Raw genomic sequence first — 21,113 nt, 5'->3', positions numbered from 1 at the left:
ACTTATTTCTAAAAGTAATAAATGTTAAAAAAAAAATTAGGACAAAAGAAAAATAAATGCATATCTTAATAATACCGAAAATAAGATTGATAAATTACTATAGAAGAAACAGAATCCATAGTAGAAACTAGAAACTGAGAAAAATTATTGCACCGAATGCGACTTGATCTCAATCTTGTTGAGTCCAATATTGGCAGCGCGACTGAAGTTTCCATTACATTTAGATATGGAAGGTGCTGGAACTTTAAAATTAACGTGTTTGTGTTGTGTAGAGGCTAAGATAGGAAAACAACACCGGAGAATATGCTAGAATACTCAATAACATTGGTAATATCTCAATGCTCCAGAATATGCTAGCATACACAATAATCATATTTGGAATTTAGCTAGAAGATTCTTTGGTTCTGCCAAGCACACAGAGACTATAATAGTCATATTTGAATGATTCAAAGTTTAAATATCTAGTCCCTATTCTTCTTTGCACTGCAAATCACTTTCTTATTTGATTCTTCTGTTTCATTTCTGTTCTTAAACTTGAATCACTATGGCTGATGAGGTGGTTCTGCTTGATTTCTGGGCAAGTGCATTTGGGATGAGGGTGAGGATTGCACTTGCTGAGAAGGGTATAAGTTATGAGTATAAAGAAGAGGACTTGAGCAACAAGAGTCCTCTCCTCCTTCAAATGAACCCAGTTCACAAGAAAATTCCGGTTCTCATTCACAACGGCAAGCCCATTTGTGAATCTCTCATTGTTGTTCAGTACATTGACGAGGTTTGGCATGACACAAATCCTTTGTTACCTTCTGACCCTTACCAGAGAGCTCAGGCCAGATTCTGGGCTGACTATGTTGACAAGAAGGTAACCTTTTGGGTTTCAATGCTTTTGTTGTTGTGACCATGAAACTTTTGTTATGGTTATGGTATACTTTTTTTTATCTATATATAATGATATAATGAAGCATTTGGGTGCTCCAATCCTTATATAAAAGATATTTATATTGTTTCCTGCTTTAGGTAAACATGATTAGAACCTTTACATTTGATATCAAAATATCCCTCACCTATACCCCTTTAATCTGTTCTTAGACACCTACGTCAAGATAAAGGATGAGATGAGATGAGATGGTATATAGAATGATGTATGGTTTAGTTGTATTGGAATATGATGTAAGGAAAGTGGTCCCCATTAGGATAGAGGATAGAAATATTTATTTTTTTCTGATCTTTTTATCCTGTGATTTTCATAATCTATATTAAGTGGTTAAGCTACTTCCCTTGTATGAAAAGTTTGGTTTTTGCTGTTTTATCTTTTGGTAAATATTCTTCTGCTTACTTTAGCAAGATGTCGAAGAAAGTATTGGATTAATATCTTTGTAAGTTGATCTAATATCAAACAACCTGTATTTGATTCTCTCTTTGTTAATCCATTTCTCATATAAGGCATTAGTGTTTTGGGTATTACATTTTATGATCTAATTGAGTCTTAATTCTCAAATGTCAAATAGATATACGATCTTGGAAAGAAGGTTTTTTTGACATCAAAAGGAGAAGAAAAAGAAGCTGCCAAGAAGGAGTTCATAGAGGCCCTTAGATTGTTGGAGGAACAGCTGGGAGAGAAGATTTATTTTGGAGGTGACGATCTTGGTTTTGTGGATATAGCACTGATCCCATTCTACACTTGGTTCGAAGCATTTGAGACTTTTGGCAACCTCAACGTAGAGAGTGAGTGCCCCAAGCTTATTTCTTGGGTTAAGAGGTGCCTCCAGAAAGAGAGTGTTGCCAAGTCTCTCCCTGATCAACATAAGGTCCATGAGTTAATTGCGGAAATAAGAAAGAAATTAGGCTTTGAGTAGGTTGTGCTTAAAGTTCCATTGGTCATTCATAACCTTTTTACTGAATAAAATTTATATAATAAAAGACAACTTGAGTGTATCAAAGTTCGTGCTTTCTGTTGGAATGTGTAGTTTTTGGAAAACCTCGGATTTGTCTGTCATGTGTTTGTTGGTGTTGTAATTGAGTATCTTTTGTATTATCATATACTTGAGTCTCTTCGTGACAGTGTTCATTATTACATCTATGTTTTCACGTTGGTGTTATTGCTTTCTTGCTACAATAGGACATAATTCGAAACAAGAAAAAGCTTGCGAATTCACACACCTAGAATGTATGCGTTGTCGAGTACTTCTTATTCCCCAGCTGGTTGCTTCTGTTTCATATTTCCTTTCTCCTTTGACATGGGGTTACCATTATCACTTTAGGCTTGTTAGTTGTTTTAGGACTGCTCTTTTATTTATATTTATTTATATTTTTTAATAAGTAAAAGTTATTTTTCTATTTCTTAGGAATTAAACAAATTTGTTAAACGCGACCTATATTGTTGGTGGTCCTTTATTTTCATTTATTATATATTATCTAAAACAAACAAAGACAGTGAATCCCATTGTTCCAACACTAATTTTGGATTTGTGGGAAGCCATAGAAGAAGATTACAAAAATACTTCTGCTGCCTATCCCTCCATGGCAAATAAAGACCTGCAAAGAGAAGAAAACCAAGAAGGCAAATGCAAGATCATGCCTATTTGATGGTGTTTCTCAAACCATATTCACTAGGATCATGACTTACAAGTTAGCAAAGTCAATTTGGGATTACTTAAAAAAAAGTATGCAGGGGATGAGAGAATTCAAGGCATTAAAAATCTGAATTTGATGTAGGAATTTGAACTGTGAAAAATACAAGAGTTTGAGATGTCAGATAAATTACTAAGCATTGCAAACAAGGTTAGACTACTTAGCACTCAATTTTATAATTCCAGCTTAGTTGAAAAAGTTCTGGTTACAATTCCCAAGAGATATGAAGCATCGATTAACAACCACATTGGAGAATACAAAGGATTTTTCCAAGGTTTCTCTAGCAGAAGTCATACATGCTTTACAAGTATAGGAGCAAAGAAACTTATGAGGCAAGATCACATGGTTGAAGGTGCTTTGCTAGCAAAAGGTTAATGAGTTGGAGCAAATAAAAAGAAAAACTGCAGGAAGAATAAGTTTTCAGGAAATGAGAGTATTGAAAATAATTATAGCAAAGGAAAAGAGTAAAAAGAAAAGTTACCCACCTTGTCAACATTGTTGTCAACATTGTGGTAAAATGGGTCACCCTCCATTTAAATATTGGAAAAGACCTGATGTAAAATGCAGCAAGTGTAACAAACTTGGTCATGAAGTAGTGATTTGTAAAGAAAAATTTCAATATGCTCAAGTAGCTAATCAAGAAGAGGAGGAAGACTAACTCTTTGTTGCTACTTGTTTCTCAAGTAGTGATTCAAGTGAAAGTTGGTTAATTGACAACGGTTGCACTAACCACATGACTCATAACAAGGAATTGTTCAAGGAATTAAAGTGCACACAAACTTCAAAAGTCAGAATAGGAAATTGAACATATATAGTAGTGAAGCTAAAAGGTACCATTATAACATCCTGTCCGGATATTACAAATTTAAATAATAAAATAAATAAATAATAAATAAGCATCATTTATTGAAATATCATTTCTCAAAAATCGTGAGAAATTATACATTTATTATTTTAGAATTTATTTTAAAATTCATAATTATAAATCTCAACACCAAGGTCTGATAATATAAAAGTTTACAATTTATTTAAATAAGACAATAAACTTTAAAACTCAGACAAATCTTTTCTCCCACAGAACCCACACTCCAGCTCTATGCATCACCAAATTCATTTGTAATATCCTCTACTCACGTGTAACAGAATACATAATCATCGTCAAATACAAGCATATAGGGTGAGCTAACAGTATAAACAACATATATATAAATCATATATACAAACACACACACACATACACACACACACACACACACACCAAAGGAACTACTACCCTTTGGGTCCACACCACATGGCCACCACCATGTTACCCGTGCTTTACGTCTTCTAATGAGTACTTCTAGATCTCTTGTTGCCACACCTACCAGCCACAACTAGTAGAGCATGTTCACTAAATCATGCTATGGACCACACTCCGTAACACCAGGGAGAGTTCCCAATACGAATATCATTCGTAACGTTCCAAGACTACCAAACTAAATGGTCTCATACTAAGGAGGACAATCTATCTGGACCCGCCGTACGAGCCACAACTCGCACACTCACAGTAGCAACACTCGCCAACCCGAGCCATAACTCAAAAGTTCCTCATGTTCATTCGCCATCCCGAGCCACAACTCAAGAGATGTCATTTTGAGTCATAACTCGAGGAATGCCACATGCTAAACCCCTATCCCGAGCCACAATCGTGGGACACGTTTCGAGCAACAACTCAAGGAACACCAGCAAGTTGACCTTCGAGATATCACCAAAGCCTTGTAGACCACACATATCCAAAGTAGGCAACACATAGATTCTTCCTCTACAATATCGCCTAGCGCTGGTCTTGAGCCGCGATGCGAAATACATTTCCAGACCGCTTGGCGGGAGACACGTGCAACCAGGCGCCAAGCGCCTTTGGATCATGTGCCTGTAGTTATCGCCTGGCAGATCAACCATTACAGGCGCCACACCTCTTTGTTGCTCTTTGAAATTGCAACTATCACCTGGTGGTTCCAAACCTGCCGCCAAGTGTTGCACTAGTAATGCATGGTTTACTAGTTTGGCACACTCTTCACCAAGTTCCCACTTTAGTCTTGTAATTTCACACATCTAGGGTACTCAATCGTTTTATATATGTGTCTAAATGGATATGTATACCCCTATACAATATCCGCCATCATTCATAACTTACAAACTACGATATCTTTCAATTTACCTTAAGGATGCAACCCCCTCTAGGCTAAACACAAATTAGTTGCACTCAACCAGTTTAATTGTCATTTCTTTGCACGTTAAGAGTGCCTACTGTGCCTACCCACCAGTATAGACACTACCTCAACGAATGCCCCTTTGAATCATGTTATTGGTCATCCTTAGCAACATTCATCCTTAAGTTAATCATAGACTTTCTATAATTATCAGGAACTCAACATCTCACTTAGTTACTTTCACTACTAATGCGAATCCCGTCACTCTTTTGTCAAATTCATCTTCATACTTAACCATCTTCTATGACTTCCCACTCTTAATTTCATAAGTCATAAAATCCTGTACCATTCCCACACTGATCCCTCTATATATCTTCCATTACTATCAGATTCACTACGCAGTAAACCTCCTCACAGCTCCCCAACCTGCCCCTGCCAAGTCAATTACCAGTTGCTGGTCAACCATCGTTGCCTGACGGCAAATTGCATTCTGCCAAGCGGTGCATTGGGAAAGTCCTAGATTATGTTACACTTGCCACAAACCCCATAACGTTTTGAAACACATTCTTCTGCCTAATTCCACAATCAAAATATGCAATCATGTTTTTGAATACTATAATTTTCCGTTTTAAGTGTGAATAGAAGAATTCATCACAACTCTCTATATCAATAAATCTGTAATATCAAATCCCAATTCTTCTAAGCCCTAAATGATCGTTCATATAATATTTCTCAATTAACACCAATTAACAGCGTATTCTCAATCATTCTTAATACTCAGCAATCCACCCTTATATAGATTCCCTTCTTTACCGAATAGAATCATTCCAGAACACCAAAAACATAAAGATCGAGTCAGTCTCACTTGCATTGCCTGACGGGTGTTCATCACCGCGAGGCCATTCAAACAAAACTAGAAACTGGGCGACAGATATGCGTCGCTTGGTGATTTCGGGAAAATTTCTAGAAACCCAAAGTTTCAAACGTGATAGGAATGATTCATGCATATATATATTATACATAAAACAATTATAATTAATAAATAAAGCTAATGAGTTCTAGCCCCCTAACCTAGTTTCCTGCTTAAAAGATAATGCTAGAGTTCTCTCCTTAATCACCAATGGTTTCTCTTAGCTTTCCCATGGAACAGCTCCACTATTTCACTTATAACCATTGCTTTTCTTGGACTTCGTGCACCTTACAATACTCTCCAATATCCAAACTCAAAAACTCTTCTACTCTCTCTCAATTGGCCTCTTAAACGCACCTTAATTATGTTTAATGTTTAACGAAAATTGGCATGAAACTTAGCTTAATGGTCATTCATTAGCTGTTTCATGATGATTTTTGCAGTCCTCCTAGCCGTCCTCTGATGGCTAGGGTTTCCATGACCTTTCCCTTCCATGCCAAAAAGACTTTTGGCAAAAAGAAAGTTAATTTGGTTCTACCAAGGTTCGAACACACTATCATACAATTGTCAAGTAAATGCACAACCATTCAACCAATTCATGTTTCATAATAATTCTTATAATTCTAAGATTATATTATCACTCACCATGACCAAGCATATTATTAAAATAATAATCAATTAAATAGCACATAAATGACATACATAGGACTTGAACCAAAGTCCTCTCACACTATCAAATACTCTTAACCAATTAAGTTAGTACTTTTCCATGTCATATCAATCAAAATTTAATTCCAAAAAGGCTCCTACTACTCACATTTATTAATTAATTATTTATTTAATTAATTAAATTTCACGGGTGTTACATTCTTCCACCTTATAAAATTTTCATACTCAAAAATTGGACCTACCAAGAAATAGGGGAGGAGATGTCTTCCTCATGAGATCCTCCATCTCACACAGCATCTCCTGTGTTGCCTCGTCCTAGAGGACCTTAACAATTTGGATCTCCTTCCATCTGAGTTGCTTGACTTGAGAATCCAAGATTCTCACTGGTTCAACTCCAATTGTCAGGTCCTTATGCACAGGAGTAGGATCTACAATGTACTTTCACTTTCACCTCGCATCCAATGTTGTATCACTTTCACTTTCTCAGTGGTCTATTGTAAAAACTTTAATCCAAGTACCACTGACTCTCCATCCTGTTGCCAACATAATGGTGTTCGACATCTCCTACCATACCATACAAAGCCTTGTAAAGTGCCATTCCGATATTGGAATGATAAATATTATTATATGTGGACTCAACCAATGGTAGCATATCACTCCAAGTCTCTAGGTGATCCAGCACACATGTTCTCAGTAGATCCTTTAGTGACTGAATGCCTCTCTTAAACGGACCATCTGTCTAAGGATGATAGGTCGAGCTCATTCTCAACTAAGTACCTAGTGCTGCCTATAGCAACTGCCAGAACCTCGATGTGAATCTCGGATCCCGATTTGACACAATACTCGCTAATACTCCATGCAACCTGACCACCTCTCTAACGTACAACTCTGCTAGTTTGTCCATGGACATCTTCTGATTGATTGATAAAAAATGTGCATATTTCGTCAGTCTGTCTACAATGCCCTAGATTGTGTCATGCCCTCTCACTGACCTTGGCAGATGCGTAACAAATTCCATGGACATGCTATTCCATTTTCACTGAGAAACATCCAAAGGCTCCAACGTACCACTCGACCTTTGATGTTCAATCTTTGCCTCTTGGCACACCAAACAAGATTCCACATAGTCTACCACATATGTCTTCTATCCACCACAAGGTCGTTTTCAAATCTTTATACATCTTAGCCATACCTGGGTGTATGATAAGATGACTCTTATGCCCTTCCTCCAAGAGCATCTTCCTTAGTGCAGGTTTTCTAGGTACACATACCCTCTCTCTAAAACGTAGGGTGCCATCTTTTCCCATCCTAAAGTCCTTTCTCTTTTCAGTACCCAACCATTTGATGAACTGCTGCAATTCCTGATCCTTTCCCTACTCCACCCGAATTTCCTCCAAGCACTCATTAGTGACTCGTAACATAGTACACCTTATATGATATGCACTCGTGTGTAGTCCCAAGTTCATATCCTGCAGCTTTTCAATCAACTCCAATTCTTTCATCATCATAACAGACATATGAACTCTCTTTTTGCTCAAGGCATTTGCAACGATGTTAGCTTTACAAGGATGGTATAAAAGCTCAAAGTCATAATCTTTTAAATACTCCATCCAACACCTCTGCCTCATATTCAACTCCTTTTGATCAAACAAGTATTTTAAACTCTTGTGATCGCTGAATACCTAGAACTGTGAACCAAACAAAATAGTGCCTTCAAGACTTGAGGGCAAATACCACTGCAGTTAGCTCCAGGTCATGCGTCAGATAATTCTTCTCATGCACTTTCAACTGTCTCGACGCATAGGCTACTGGCTGACAACTGTTTCAGATGGGGATACTGGTATAGCGCCTGGCGGCAGAGTCGAGACCGCCAAGCGATAGCGATAAAAATAGGGACATCTGAAGTGCAGGGCGCTTGACGACGAGGAGTGTTTTGGAGATTTATGGATTTGAACATTGTTTAATTATTTAATAAAGTTTAAATTTTCCTGCCTTTTGGAAAAATGAGGTATTATTAAATGCAGTGTATTTTAATTTATTTTCTTTATTTTATTAAAAATTTGTAATATCCTGGCGAGATGTTACAATAACAACCAAGAAACACTATTGAAACATCCAACAATTCAGTGACCAAAAAATAATGAGAAGAGATTCCCACAACAAAATCAAACACTACAAGTTTCAAAATTCAGCACAACCTTTGTAAGTGTTGTTAGCTTTGGAAAGAACTTGAAAATTGCATAAATAACTCAAAAATATCATTATGATTAGCTTTATGTGATAAAAAATTTAACCAAAAAGTTTATAATGTTTCTCTATCCATAGAGTTTTCAAACATTAACTTTAAAAATATTCCAACATATTTAATTAGTTAAATCAAGATTGTGACATCCCATTTAATAGATAATTCTAATAAATAAAACATCAAATACTTATAATATTTTGGAGCACACGACAAAAGTATAAGAGGATTCACTATTACAACTATCTATATCATATTGGAAAGGAAAGCCACTGGCCAAAACAATGCCACATAAATGTAATTAAAAGTGACACAACTTAACAAAAGTCGCTTCTAGAGCATGGAATTACAAATAAATAGGAAAATTCTTCAAAAAGGTTCAATAGTGAACCACAACCAGCCCATCACAAGACTACACCGCTACGTCTCCATCGCCATGGTGGTCACCAGGGGCTTCCATATCTGCTCACACTAAATATTTGGTGATTATTGCAAAAGAGAAAAGCCAAACAGAAAACAGACACCAAAGAGAAAGGGTAAGCAAGAGTAAAATATTTTAATCATGTTATTGAGTAGGTAATTGTTAAATCAGGTTATAAACATATAAAGCATTAGGCACCCAAACCATGTGGTAGCAAACAAATGCAAGACCCTCTGACTCAATTATCCGGATTATATGCTTGATATAGAATTTCAAAGGAAGTATGCACTTGTGCTGGTTTGTAAACTCTATAGAGTCTAAACATAAGGGGTTATCACCCAACCACACCCTAGAGTTAATCCCATCATCATCTAAGGCCATTATCCTGCCAAAGACTGGGACCTCCTACCACTCTCACAATATTAATTATTCTACTCTACGTGAGTGTGAATGATTATTAAAGTTCAAGATACATTCCTTTATCTAGACATCTCCTATATCAAGGTATACATTAACCACACCATCACCAAGAGTTTGCCATAAAACTTGTTTACCAACATCCTTCCACATGCCATCTCAAGCATTAAAATCTCATGCCAATGCACAACCAACCAACCAAGTCATGCCTCATTTTATACCAACACATCAATTTCAGTCTCAATACATCCCACAAAACATGCATAATATCATACTTTAAGCTTTAAAAGTAAATCAATCAATCATGGAAGTAACAAAATAATTCAAAACCAATCTGCGGTAAATCTCGCTCAAGCTAAAGAGCTCTCGCTTAGGTGACAAGAGCCTCTCGCTTAAGCTAAAAGCTCTCGCATGGGCGAGATTGCGACTAGGGAGCATTGTAGGTTTTTGCGAGTTCTCGCTTAAGCGTGACCTCCTCGCTTGAGCGAGACTTCCCTCGCTCAAAATTGGAGTTTGTCGCCTAAGCGACAACTCGAGCAGGAACCTAGGAGAGTTTATGCTATTCTCGTCTAGGCGAGACTTGCTCGCTTGGGCGAAAACAACAGGTTCCTCCCCTGCTCATGCATGCAACCTCGACCATCAACCATAAAACATAGCAAGATATTTTCCCACCAACTCCAACATCATTCAAGCACCAAGAACATAAAACAGATAAAAACAAAGAAACAAAATATCTTAAAAACATGAAACCCTAGCTTCCCTTACCTGAACAAATGAAAGCCAAGCAAAACAAGAACATAAGGAAGAGCACCACTACACGTGACAATTTACGAAGCTAAAAAACAGAACAAGGAGAACGAAACTAAGACCCTAGCAGAGGTTAAAGCGGAACTAGAGCTTCCAAGATTTTAGAGTTTTACTTACGGGGAGGTAGAGATCGGTTTGCTCAAGAGAGGAACTATTGTGCCCTAACAAAGTTTCTGCTCAAGTGGGGAGAGTAGAGAGATAAACTGTTTCAGTAAAATGGAACAAGGTAGGAAGTAAGTGGCTAGGAGGAATTTAGGTAGTAGAAATGGACTGCCCTCGAGCCTTTTACCAAAACTGGCCCAAAACATTACAAAGATAAAGAAATGGGTCTTACACGTAGTTTGGTATTCTAATTGAAATTTTGAAAAACAACTACGACGTTTGTTTTGTTAGCAAGAAAAAACAGTTGCAACCTGTTTTTGTGATTATGAATCATTACATATTTTAATCTATTAAACATGCTCTCATTAATTGCTGAAAACAGTTAATTATAAAAGGTTTTAATTAATTATAATCTAAGAGTTTGAAAATACTTTAACAATCTTTTAATTTGATCGGTTATTTTCATTATATAATCATTTATTTCTAAAACCTCACAGGAACATTTATTTACATCTTAATAATTAACATTTTCACTTTTTAATATAGTTTGTATGCTGCATGTCAAAGTCATAAGGAATACCTTATGTAAAGAACATAAACATAAATACACAAAGCTAGACTCTAGTACTCAAATCTTCATCACTAACGTCTTTAAACATCATCAAAACATCTTCATCACTAACATGAACTACAATAGTATTTCAACAACATTCATTATTTTTCTCCTTTATTTAGTAACCATGGAACTTTTTTTATAATTTTATCATCCTGCTTATTTATTATTTGGCATGGCATATATAAAAGTACTATGTATTGTAGTTATTTAATGAGCAAAAATTATAAAAGTATCTTAATAATTAAAAAAGTATCATTATGCATAGATTTTGGCGAAATGCTTTAGCAGCTTGGTTATCATTATTATCAATATTAATTGTTTTATAATGAGCAACCAACATAGTTAATGTCTCAATTGCCGTCTGGACAAGAAGATACTGTTGTCAGTAAGTGCCACACAAATGAAACAATATACATAGTGATAGGGACTTCTTTTTAATTAGAATAGTTTGTTATCATGTCACTTATCATCTATTCCATCTTCTGTATAAATTGACTTTCCAACTCGTGTCACTCACTTGTGAACATTAGTTTCCTTTCAGAAATGGGAGACGAGGTGATTCTGTTGAATTTCTGGTTAAGCCCTTATGGGATAAGGGTTCGGATTGCGCTAGAGGAAAAGGGCATCAAGTATGAGAACAGAGAAGAGGATTTCAGCAAGAAGAGCCCTTTACTCCTCCAAATGAACCCAGTTCATAAGAAAATACCAGTTCTCATCCACAATGGCAAACCCATTTGTGAGTCTCTGATTGCTGTCGAGTACATTGACGAGGTTTGGAATGAACAATCTCCCTTGTTGCCTTCTAATCCTTACCAGAGAGCACAAGCAAGATTCTGGGCTAACTATGTTGACACCGAGGTAATTTACTTCTTTCGGGTGCTTCATTGTTATGATTTCGAATATTTTTTTTCTATTATTTTATCATGAATAAACTACATTGAGACTGCTTTCTTTGAATTTCGCACAATATTCCTATATGTTTGAAAAACTAAAATTTTCATGATTGACTTCCTGATAGGTATATAAGCGTGCCATGAGGTTTTGGACAACTGAAGGAGAAGAGAGAGAGGCTGCTGGGCAAGAATTTTTGGAGTGTCTGAAATTATTGGAAGAACAACTTGGGGATGAGCCTTATTTTGGTGGAAACAACTTTGGCTTCGTGGATGTTGCACTTGTTCCTTTGTTCTGTTACTTTTACACTTTTAGCTTATATGGCAATTTCATCAGCGAGGTACAGTACCCCAAAATCATTTCTTGGGCTAAGAGGTGCACCCAAAGAGAGAGTGTGTTCAAAAGTTTTCCCCAGGAGCAAAGAGTGAAAGAGCACGTTTCCCATAAGAGAAACAAAGGGTAGAGTAGTAGAAGGTGGTAAAAGAGCCTGCTGTTTCTCAGAAAAGAAACAGAGGCAAGACTATAGGCAGGGTAATATTGCCTCTAGTTACTTTGTGTGTTGTGTCTTCTGAATAAAGGAATTACTGAGATGCATCTTTGGTTTATGATCGAATAGAACAGCCCTTGGATGTTTATAAATCATGACACTGTTTTGCATGTCAAAGATATATGATTTCTTTAGGCATAAATTACGGACAGCAAAATGAAGTGCACAAAGCCAAAACAAATTTCATGAAGACAGCTTCATTTTGAAACACATAACAAATTTTGAAACCGAAATAAGCATGTTTATATTAAAGGACTTGTGGTTTTGCTCTTACAATTATGCAAATTGTCCATTTGTGAGCACCACTAACTCAAACTACATGTTCATTTTGATATCATTCAAATACACTTTTGGCTTAGCCATTGGTAAATTTCCTTTGATACATGTGTTACACTTTCTTTATACATCTGCTCAGACTGTTAAATATCGGATTTGAAACAAACCAAAATAACGAAACTCCAGAGATAAAGATTTATCCATAAGATTGAGAATTTAAGGCAGTGTTTTCTAAATGAGAATTCCTATTTATAGGTGTATGACCAGTTTGAAATTTGCGGAAAAATCTCATAATTGAGATTTTATAAGGATAAGTGTCTGAATCAGTATCAGTGTAAAGGTTAGGTCTTTCACAGTCAAACTCTCTCTCGCAGGTCTAACAAACACTTAATTCAGTTCAATATGTGACAACAGTTAATAGCAAATTCTTTCTATCTCATACAGGCAAATTCTAACAGCTTTAAGAAACATCTAGTGTTACCTTAATTCAATATAAATTTTGTCTTGTAATCCAAAACAGCCTCATAGAGCTCCTTTTCATCTGCAAGAGTTTTAAATACACTTTCCCTCTGCATACATCTCTTAGCCCAGGAGATAAGTTTTGGACACACTGCCTCGACTTTGAAATTGCCAAAGGTCTCATAAGTATAAAACCAGCAATAGAAAGGAATGAGAGCAACATCAACAAACCCAAATGTGTCTCCACCAAAATAAGGTTTGTCTCCAAGAAATTCCTCCAACTGCTTCAAGCTCTCTAGAAAGTCCTTCTTTGCCATCTCTTGCTCTTCTCCCTTAGAAATCCACACTCTCTTAGAAGCATGATACACCTGCAGTTTTTTACCACATAAGTTGTTACTAACACCTTTCTAGAACATATATGCGTAGTTCTTATCTTCCAATTTTTAAATCTACCTTTTGATCTACAAAATCAGCCCAGAACCTGGCTTGTGCTTTGAGGTAGGGATCCAAGGGGAGCAAAGGAGAATTGTTCTGCCAAACCATATCAATATACTCAACAATGATGAGGGACTCACATATTGGTCTTCCATGGTGTATGAGAACTGGAATTTTCTTGTGAATTGGGTTCATTTCATGAAGCAAGGGGCTCTTGTTGGTGACATCTTCTTCTATGTACTCATATTTTATTCCTTTCTCTGCTAAAGCTATCTTAGCTCTCATCCCAAACATACTGAACCCTGACCCTAACAAAACCACCTTGGCCTCCTCCATGTTCCAACAACTGCACTATGAAATTGAAGAGAACGAATAAATATCTGGAAGTTTGGTTATCTTTGGACCAATAGAAGAGAAATCGGTGTCAAACTCGTCCTATCTGATGAAATACATTAATTAAAACTTATTTATCAACAACTATTTCTTAAACGTGACTTTATTGAATTAAAAATAAATTTATTTTAAGAAACATTTCCATAAATTCCGTGAAATTAATACATCGAATGATCCCAAACTACATATGCTTAATTTCAAATAAACTCTCTCATAGCAATCCCTTTATTGAATTTGAAGGAGAACACATCACGCATAATCAAAATTTTACTCTATCTAATGAATTTATTTATCAAATTTAACTAAAACCCTGCATCTTCCATTAAACATCGAAAAAATGTGAAGAAAGGTTATACGAAAAAAACAATTTTATGATTATATTAAAAACATGAAACATATTTAATACTGATATTTAAATTATTCAAAATGTTTAAAAAAATTTAAAATAGTCCTAAATTCTGCTTCTGGGTAATGCTTCTAAAAACTCTTAAAGCTATTGGTTATTCATTTAGTAAGTCAGAGGAATATAGTAGAGTGTCGAAAGTTCAGAAAGGATGGGTGCCGATTGGGCAATTAATTATGACCTTTTTATGAAATAATAGATTTGGAATAATAATTCCTTGATCTTTTACTTCAAAATGTTGAATTTAAATAAAAATAACGAGACTTTGTTTAAAGAATTGACATGGAAATACATAAATACAAAAACAACATTAAAAAATATGAACAAGTTATTCCAAAAAATAAAAAAACAAAAATTGGCATTGAAGAATATTTTTGTCGAATCGTAACCATGCTCATATATTGTCTGGCACAGGTGGAAAGTTTGTATTTTAAGCATCTTCTCTTTTAGAATCTTCGCACATATCTTGACAAAGATTAACATGTGTTTTTGTGTAAAAAGTTAGAGTATCCCATAAGTACTATATATATTATATTTATTTATTCTTTGTTGATAAAAAAGAAAATTATGCACGTTAATAGATTTGGTCTTCTAAATATATGGTTTTCCAAATATTTGGAATTTATTAATAAAAGTATTATAAATTATTAGTGTAGATATATGTTTATAATTATAGGAAAATATACAGAAACATCTATTTGTTGACAACTTATCTCAAAACATGATGTGGCATTTGTTTTTCAAGTTCTTTTTTTTTAATTTTCTTCAATTTTCACGTTGGTTCTCTTTGGAAGAAAGCGGGAAGAGAAAAAACAAGAGGTGCGAATACAATTGGAGGAGAAAAAGTAGAAAGTGCGAGTGCAAACCGTTGAACTGAAGAACATCTTGCTCGTCTTGTTCGTCTTCTTCAACCACACTAATTTTCGTCTTAATCATTGTTCTTCATCTTCAAACCCTATTTTTCTAAAAACCCCTCTTCTTCTTCTTTGTCCCAACAGTGTGAGTTTTCTAAAAATCATATATTTTTTTAAAACCCCTTCTACTTCTTCTTCGTCCCAACGGTGTGGGTTTTCTCATTGAACAAAAGCTTCAACGGTTCAACACTTGTACCCATTGGGGTGAACAGGAGGGAATGTTGTTGTTGTTTGTAGTGGTGTCTTCGTTGTAGTGACGTAAATTTGTGGCTTTCGTCTTTTTGGTGGAATCTAATCGAGGTCGTTTCTTTGAAAGGTGCGTGGCGGTAAGTTGTATTTATTTTTGCATATTGTTTGTGATTATTTTTTCTGTAAAAGGCAAGGACGAAGATGGATTTTTAATTTGAATATGGATTGTTGAGGTTAGGATTAAGATTCAGTGTTCTTACTTAAGATTCTGTAAATTCACATATGTGCTCACTTAAGACATAATATCTGCGAACCCATGCTCTATGATTTGCACATTAGATATTCATGGTAGTTATAGTTGTCTAAAGATGATTTTCATTTGTTAACTTATTCAGTAAACTGTAAATCCCTATGTGCTTACTTAGTTATTAACTACAAACCCATGCTTTATGATTTGCACATTGGTTACCCATGTTAGTTATTGTTGAGCATAATTGATTTTGCTTTGGTTGACTTATTGAGAGTAAACTGTAAATCCATATATGTGCTTACTTAGTGTTTAATAACTATGAATCCATTGTGTATGGTTTGCACATTAGATATCCATGTTATTTATAATTGAGCAGGGATGATTTTGATTGGTTGACTTAAATTGTAAATCCACATATGTACTTACTGAAGTCTTAATATCTGCAAACTCATGCTCTATGATTTGCGCAAAAGATATTCATGGTAGTTATCGTTGTCTAGAGATGATTTTCATTGGTTGGCTTATTTAGTAAACTATAAATCCTCATATGTGCTTACTTAGGACTTAATAACTACAAACCCATTTCATTTGTTTTTTACAATGATAACAATTGATACTAAAACTTAAGTTGTAATATTCTATTGTTAATCACAGGTTGTTTTTAATTGGGGACTAACGCCCGATTAGGGAGAAGAGCTTGCTGAACATGAAGACATCAACCAATCACAAAGTAGTAATTTGTATCACCGATTTTAGGATCAACCAAGGAAACGTTTCAAGAGCCAAGTCATACGAACTCCATTTTTTACTTACGCGAGGAGAAAGCACCATAATTAGAAGAAACTTAAATTACTGAATTTTGTAGTACTATGTTTGTGAATGTAGCCCATGTTGAAAATATATATATTTTTTGAATGTCTGAAGAGTATGATATATTAGTACTTGTATTTTATGATGTTAAGTAAGGATTAATTATAAAAATGTTAAAGTCATATTATTTGACCTAAGTACTTTTTTTCAGTTATTTTATTACTTTTATTGGACTTGATGCTTCACTAATTCAGTATGAACAAAACGACCTAAGTACTTGCTTACTCATGAAATAATAAATTCTAACCAAGGTGGAATGATTTGCACATAAATATTTCATCCTTGGCAAACTTCTGAAATGCCTATCATGGCTTCAATCCATATTTTAAGATTAAATCATCAGTCTCCACTTCCTTAAAGTCAGTCCACGTTCCCTCTTTTTTGTCTTTTTTAAAATAAAGGTGCCTATATTTGACATTGATCTCCATTGTCCATTATTTTTGCTTACCCATACCTATGTAAATGTTAACTCGTGGTATAAGTTTTGAGCATTTGTGAAAGGATGTACATAACCAGTGGGGAGAATTGTTGGTGAGTCAAGGAATGTAATTTTCTTAATTTAATTCACAACAACATATGAATTCATCCCTTTAATATGTGTCAACCCGTGAGTTAATAACTGTTAACCTAGGTGCAATGCTTTGCACATGAATTTTTCTTTCTTCGATAACTTCAGTAGTGACACTTTCATTGCTTGAATTAATGTGATAAAGTTAAATCTTCATACTCATACTCCTTCAAGTGAGTCTAATTTGCCCCTTTTTATGTTTTGGAGAAGGAAAATAAAGGTGCCTATATTTCTTCTTCACTTCTACTGCGTAGTATTTTGGCTTACCCATGCCTACGTAAGTGCTAACTCGTGGTATACATTTCGAACATGTGTAAAAGGATGTACAAAACCTCTTTAAATCTTCATTGTATTCATTACCAATGGGGAGTATTTGTTGGCGAGTTAAGGAATGCAATTTTCTTAATTTAATCCACAAAAACATATGACCAGATCCCCTAACTACATGCTAACCTATGACTTGTAGATAAAATTAAAGTTCGTGAGTAAGAAAAAAATAAATTACATACGAAAATTTCGTAGACAAACATAACGCGCTTCGGTAGAAATATTTCATACGAAACTTTATCTACAAATTTTTGTGTAGAAAATAATTATCACCAAAAAAATAAATAAAAATATTTAAAAAAAAAATTACCTACAAAAAAATTTCATAGGTAAAAATTGTATAATTTTTTTTATTCAAAATATATCTTTTGCAACCCTCCACTTGATCTTTTACTCTCCATCTAAATTTTTCACGAAGTAGAACTTTCCTACCAAAGAAAAAACACTCAACTAAAACTTCCCCCGAATCAAAATCGAAAATTTTTCCCCAAATCAAAAAAACCTAAGCATCACCAAATGAAAACCCTAAGCACCAATCCCTCTATGCTTCCACACCTTCCACGCTGAAGGCATCAACACCTGACTCTAGTCCAACCTCTCGTGTCCGCTCTACGGTCTCTATCGCCATTGCGGTGGCTGCGAATACGCCGTGTGCTACGACATCTTCCACCTCAAATAGCAATATCAATCGCCGTAAAGCCGAAGGCGCTAACGCCATCACAGCTTGCGGCGATTCACGGTCCCAAGCTGAGGTTGCGTTCAACTACGTCCGCTAGAGGAGTTAGGATGATACGAAGGAGTCGACGAATGACGTTGTTTCGAAGCTCTAGAAAGTTCTTCAGTGGTGGCGGGAGTAGTCGGCGGAGCGACATTATTCCAGTGGTGCCTCTACCATATTCTTCAAAACCCTACCCTTCACCGTGCATTGGCCCATTATTGGAACCACCTTCACTGCATAATCTCGCAACCACAACCGGGTCATTCCGCGAGCACCACCGCGTCATCTCATGACCACAATCTTGTCTTCTCACCTTAAGGTTAGGGTAAACAACCCATTCAAATCTTAAACCCTATTGATGTTCTAGGCATTCATATTAAGTGGGTGGGTTTTTGTTTTTTGTTTCTTGTCTATGAATTTTTTATTGAGAATGGTAATATGAATGGATTGTGAATTTGTATTGTTTTGCTCTGTTGTTGAACCAACTTGGTAGTAGAAGGATAAGAAAGTAACACGGTTGAAAGGATACAAGTTGTTTGAGTTGAATGTTAAATTGAATTACATTCGCTAAATAATTGTGGCTGTTGTGAAACGTTATTAGGCCTCAGAAAAAGTTGTTGCTGCTTTTGAAATGGAGTAAGCTAGAAGTCAAAAAGAGGTAATGCACTATTTCTGAGCTTGAGAAAAGTAAATTGTAATTTCCTTAGAGTTGTTGATGGTGGCATCGAGACTTTTTTTCTTTTTAAGAAACAAATTGATTCACTTGAGGCAACATCGACGCCATAGGAGGATGAGCTTAAGAGATTGGAAGAGATGAAGAAAATTGTTTCTGTCGATGAAAAGGAGATTAAGAGGCTAACTAATGGATCTAAACAATTGAAGGAAAAGGTTGGCTCGAAATTCATTCTTTTAATTCCTTTACAAATTGAGGGTTACTTGACAAGTCTTGTATTTATTTTTATTTCTAAAGGTGGATGAATGTTGAAAATAAAGGTTACATTTATATTTAACTTTGATGGTTTAATTAATGTTTGACAACTCAATGCTTTGGAGCTCTAGAGAAATTTAGAAAATATTGGGGTGAAATTGTTTTTGATTTTGTAAATTTTTTTCCTTAGTAAATGAAATACATTAAAAATGTATAGTGTAGTGCACCTTTTGAAAGTTATACATACACATATTGGTTGGGTAGAGTCATGGCTAATTTAATTTTACCGCGCAGATAATTGACAAACATACCATTGCCTTGGAGGAAGCAAAATCCAAGTACAACAAGATGAAAAAAAATGGATGAATTGCATGCATCAGAGGTACTGGTTAGTTCATTTTTCACATTGCAACCAACTTGAATTTTTCTCATTACAATAATTATTTTTCAGGTCGATTCTGACTTTAAATTAAAAGACATGAAGAAAGCATACAAAGAATTAGAAATGAAAGGGAAAGGTCAGATGCTTTAGAACTAAATCAGCCATGGGACCTTCGCTGTCCAACAGTGTGATTGAACATTGTTTATTATTTGGCCTTTTTGTTTAACATTGTTATTTTCGTTTCTATTTCCACTTCTTAATTCCTTATTTTGTGATAAAATGATAGGTGGAAGGTCCTAATTTAGTAATACTTTACAGGAATTGAATGCTTATTGGTACTAAACTCAACTATTAGCTTTGTCACTTTGTGAATTTGTGGAAGCGGATAAATAGAAGTTGCATTGACTTGTTAATTTTTTTCCTATGTTTTTCTCTCTTTTTTTTCAGTGCGGACATTTTGCTATCTCTCTGTATGCATGGGTTGCATTTTTATATCATATAATTGCATTTTTATAGTTGCATAGGAGAAGTGGTTTTCGTCCTTGAATGTGAAAACTATCATGATGGATGGATTCTTAATAAGATGGAAGAATATATATAATTATATAATATGAGTATAAGAAGATGATATTTAACAAAGGAGTGGATTTGTTTATAACCACAATTTAATATAGAGATATAATTACCTTTTAATTAATATTCTTACCTAGTTGATTGTTATTAGCATATCCGAGATATATTATTCGAGATATATGGATGTAGGAATTCTATAATATCTTTTATTTTTTTTTTATTTTTTATATTTAAGTTATCTACCAAAAATTTCGTAGGTAAATTATCTACGAAAATTTTCGTAGGTAAGTTACTTAGGTAGAATTTTGTAAATATGTTGTTACTCGCGAAAATCTTCCTAGATAAGTCGTCTACGAAATTCTTCGTAGGTAATTTGAATAATTTTCCTACGAGTTGTTTTCGTAGATAATTATCTACGTCTTTCTTTCGTAGATAATATTCGTAGATATATTATCTACGAAGTATATTTTCGTAGATAAAGTTACCTATCAGCTTAATACCTACAAAATTTTGTTCGTAGGTAATTCGTAGATAACAACGCATTACCTACGAAAACAAAACATTACCTACAAAAAACTGACGTAAATAATAAGCTAATTTCTTGTAGTGGGAATGTTGTTCGATGCCCTCCATTTATTAAACCTCTTGGCAACAAATTTGTCTTCGTGATAAAGCTTTAATCAAACACATCAATGAACTGATATAAGGCTAGATTGGTAGTTCTTGGTAATTGACAAGAATTTGTCATTGACTATGAGGAGATTTTTGCACTTGTGACTAAAATGACTATTGTGTGTACTATTATCGCAATTGCTGCTCCTTAGTCACTAGTGGAAAAAAAGGCTTCGATAACATCCAATAATGAAATTATAGTGTGTTGTTTGTTTAACGATGATTATCGTCAAACCCGTTATTATTTTTCAAATGAAAGATATATAATGACAATTTAGAGTAAAACACGTCATCATTTGTTAAATGAAATCTATATA

General features: G+C 34.9%; 3 protein-coding genes and 1 long non-coding RNA gene across 6 annotated transcripts; 3 read left to right on the top strand and 1 right to left on the bottom strand.

The window, feature by feature from the left end:
* Positions 1-323: 323 nt before the first annotated feature.
* LOC114186794 (probable glutathione S-transferase) lies at positions 324-2,085 on the top strand. The gene is made up of 2 exons (XM_028074815.1): positions 324-859; positions 1,506-2,085. The coding sequence occupies exons 1-2, from the start codon at positions 545-547 to the stop codon at positions 1,851-1,853; spliced, it is 663 nt and encodes a 220-aa protein (XP_027930616.1). The 5' UTR covers positions 324-544; the 3' UTR covers positions 1,854-2,085.
* A 6,724-nt stretch (positions 2,086-8,809) lies between these two features.
* LOC114186780 (probable glutathione S-transferase) lies at positions 8,810-13,953 on the bottom strand. 2 transcript variants are annotated; one of them, XM_028074804.1, is made up of 3 exons: positions 13,628-13,945; positions 13,197-13,542; positions 8,810-9,109 (listed from the first exon to the last, which is right to left on the bottom strand). In XM_028074804.1, exons 1-2 carry the CDS (start codon positions 13,943-13,945, stop codon positions 13,198-13,200), a joined length of 663 nt encoding a protein of 220 aa, XP_027930605.1. In that variant the 3' UTR covers positions 8,810-9,109; position 13,197. The 2 variants fall into 2 exon arrangements, with proteins under 2 accessions (XP_027930605.1, XP_027930596.1); XM_028074795.1 differs by having other exon boundaries at positions 8,814-9,100; positions 13,628-13,953.
* On the top strand, positions 10,857-12,531 carry LOC114186801 (probable glutathione S-transferase). Its single transcript, XM_028074827.1, has 2 exons — positions 10,857-11,859; positions 12,020-12,531. Exons 1-2 carry the CDS (start codon positions 11,545-11,547, stop codon positions 12,353-12,355), a joined length of 651 nt encoding a protein of 216 aa, XP_027930628.1. The 5' UTR covers positions 10,857-11,544; the 3' UTR covers positions 12,356-12,531.
* A 3,980-nt stretch (positions 13,954-17,933) lies between the features above and the next one.
* Positions 17,934-19,975, top strand: LOC114173969. Of its 2 annotated transcripts, XR_003602653.1 has the most exons (5): positions 17,934-18,560; positions 18,843-18,899; positions 18,989-19,129; positions 19,464-19,551; positions 19,621-19,975. It is a non-coding gene; the product is annotated as an uncharacterized LOC114173969 (long non-coding RNA). The 2 variants fall into 2 exon arrangements; XR_003602652.1 differs by having other exon boundaries at positions 18,843-19,129.
* The last annotated feature ends 1,138 nt before the right edge of the window (positions 19,976-21,113 follow it).

This window comes from Vigna unguiculata, chromosome 1 (genome assembly GCF_004118075.2).
Source record: "Vigna unguiculata cultivar IT97K-499-35 chromosome 1, ASM411807v1, whole genome shotgun sequence".
In the NCBI taxonomy this organism is placed as follows: domain Eukaryota; kingdom Viridiplantae; phylum Streptophyta; class Magnoliopsida; order Fabales; family Fabaceae; genus Vigna; species Vigna unguiculata.
The sequence above is the reverse complement of the archived record's forward strand: the minus strand, read 5'-3'. Positions and strand labels throughout refer to the sequence as shown.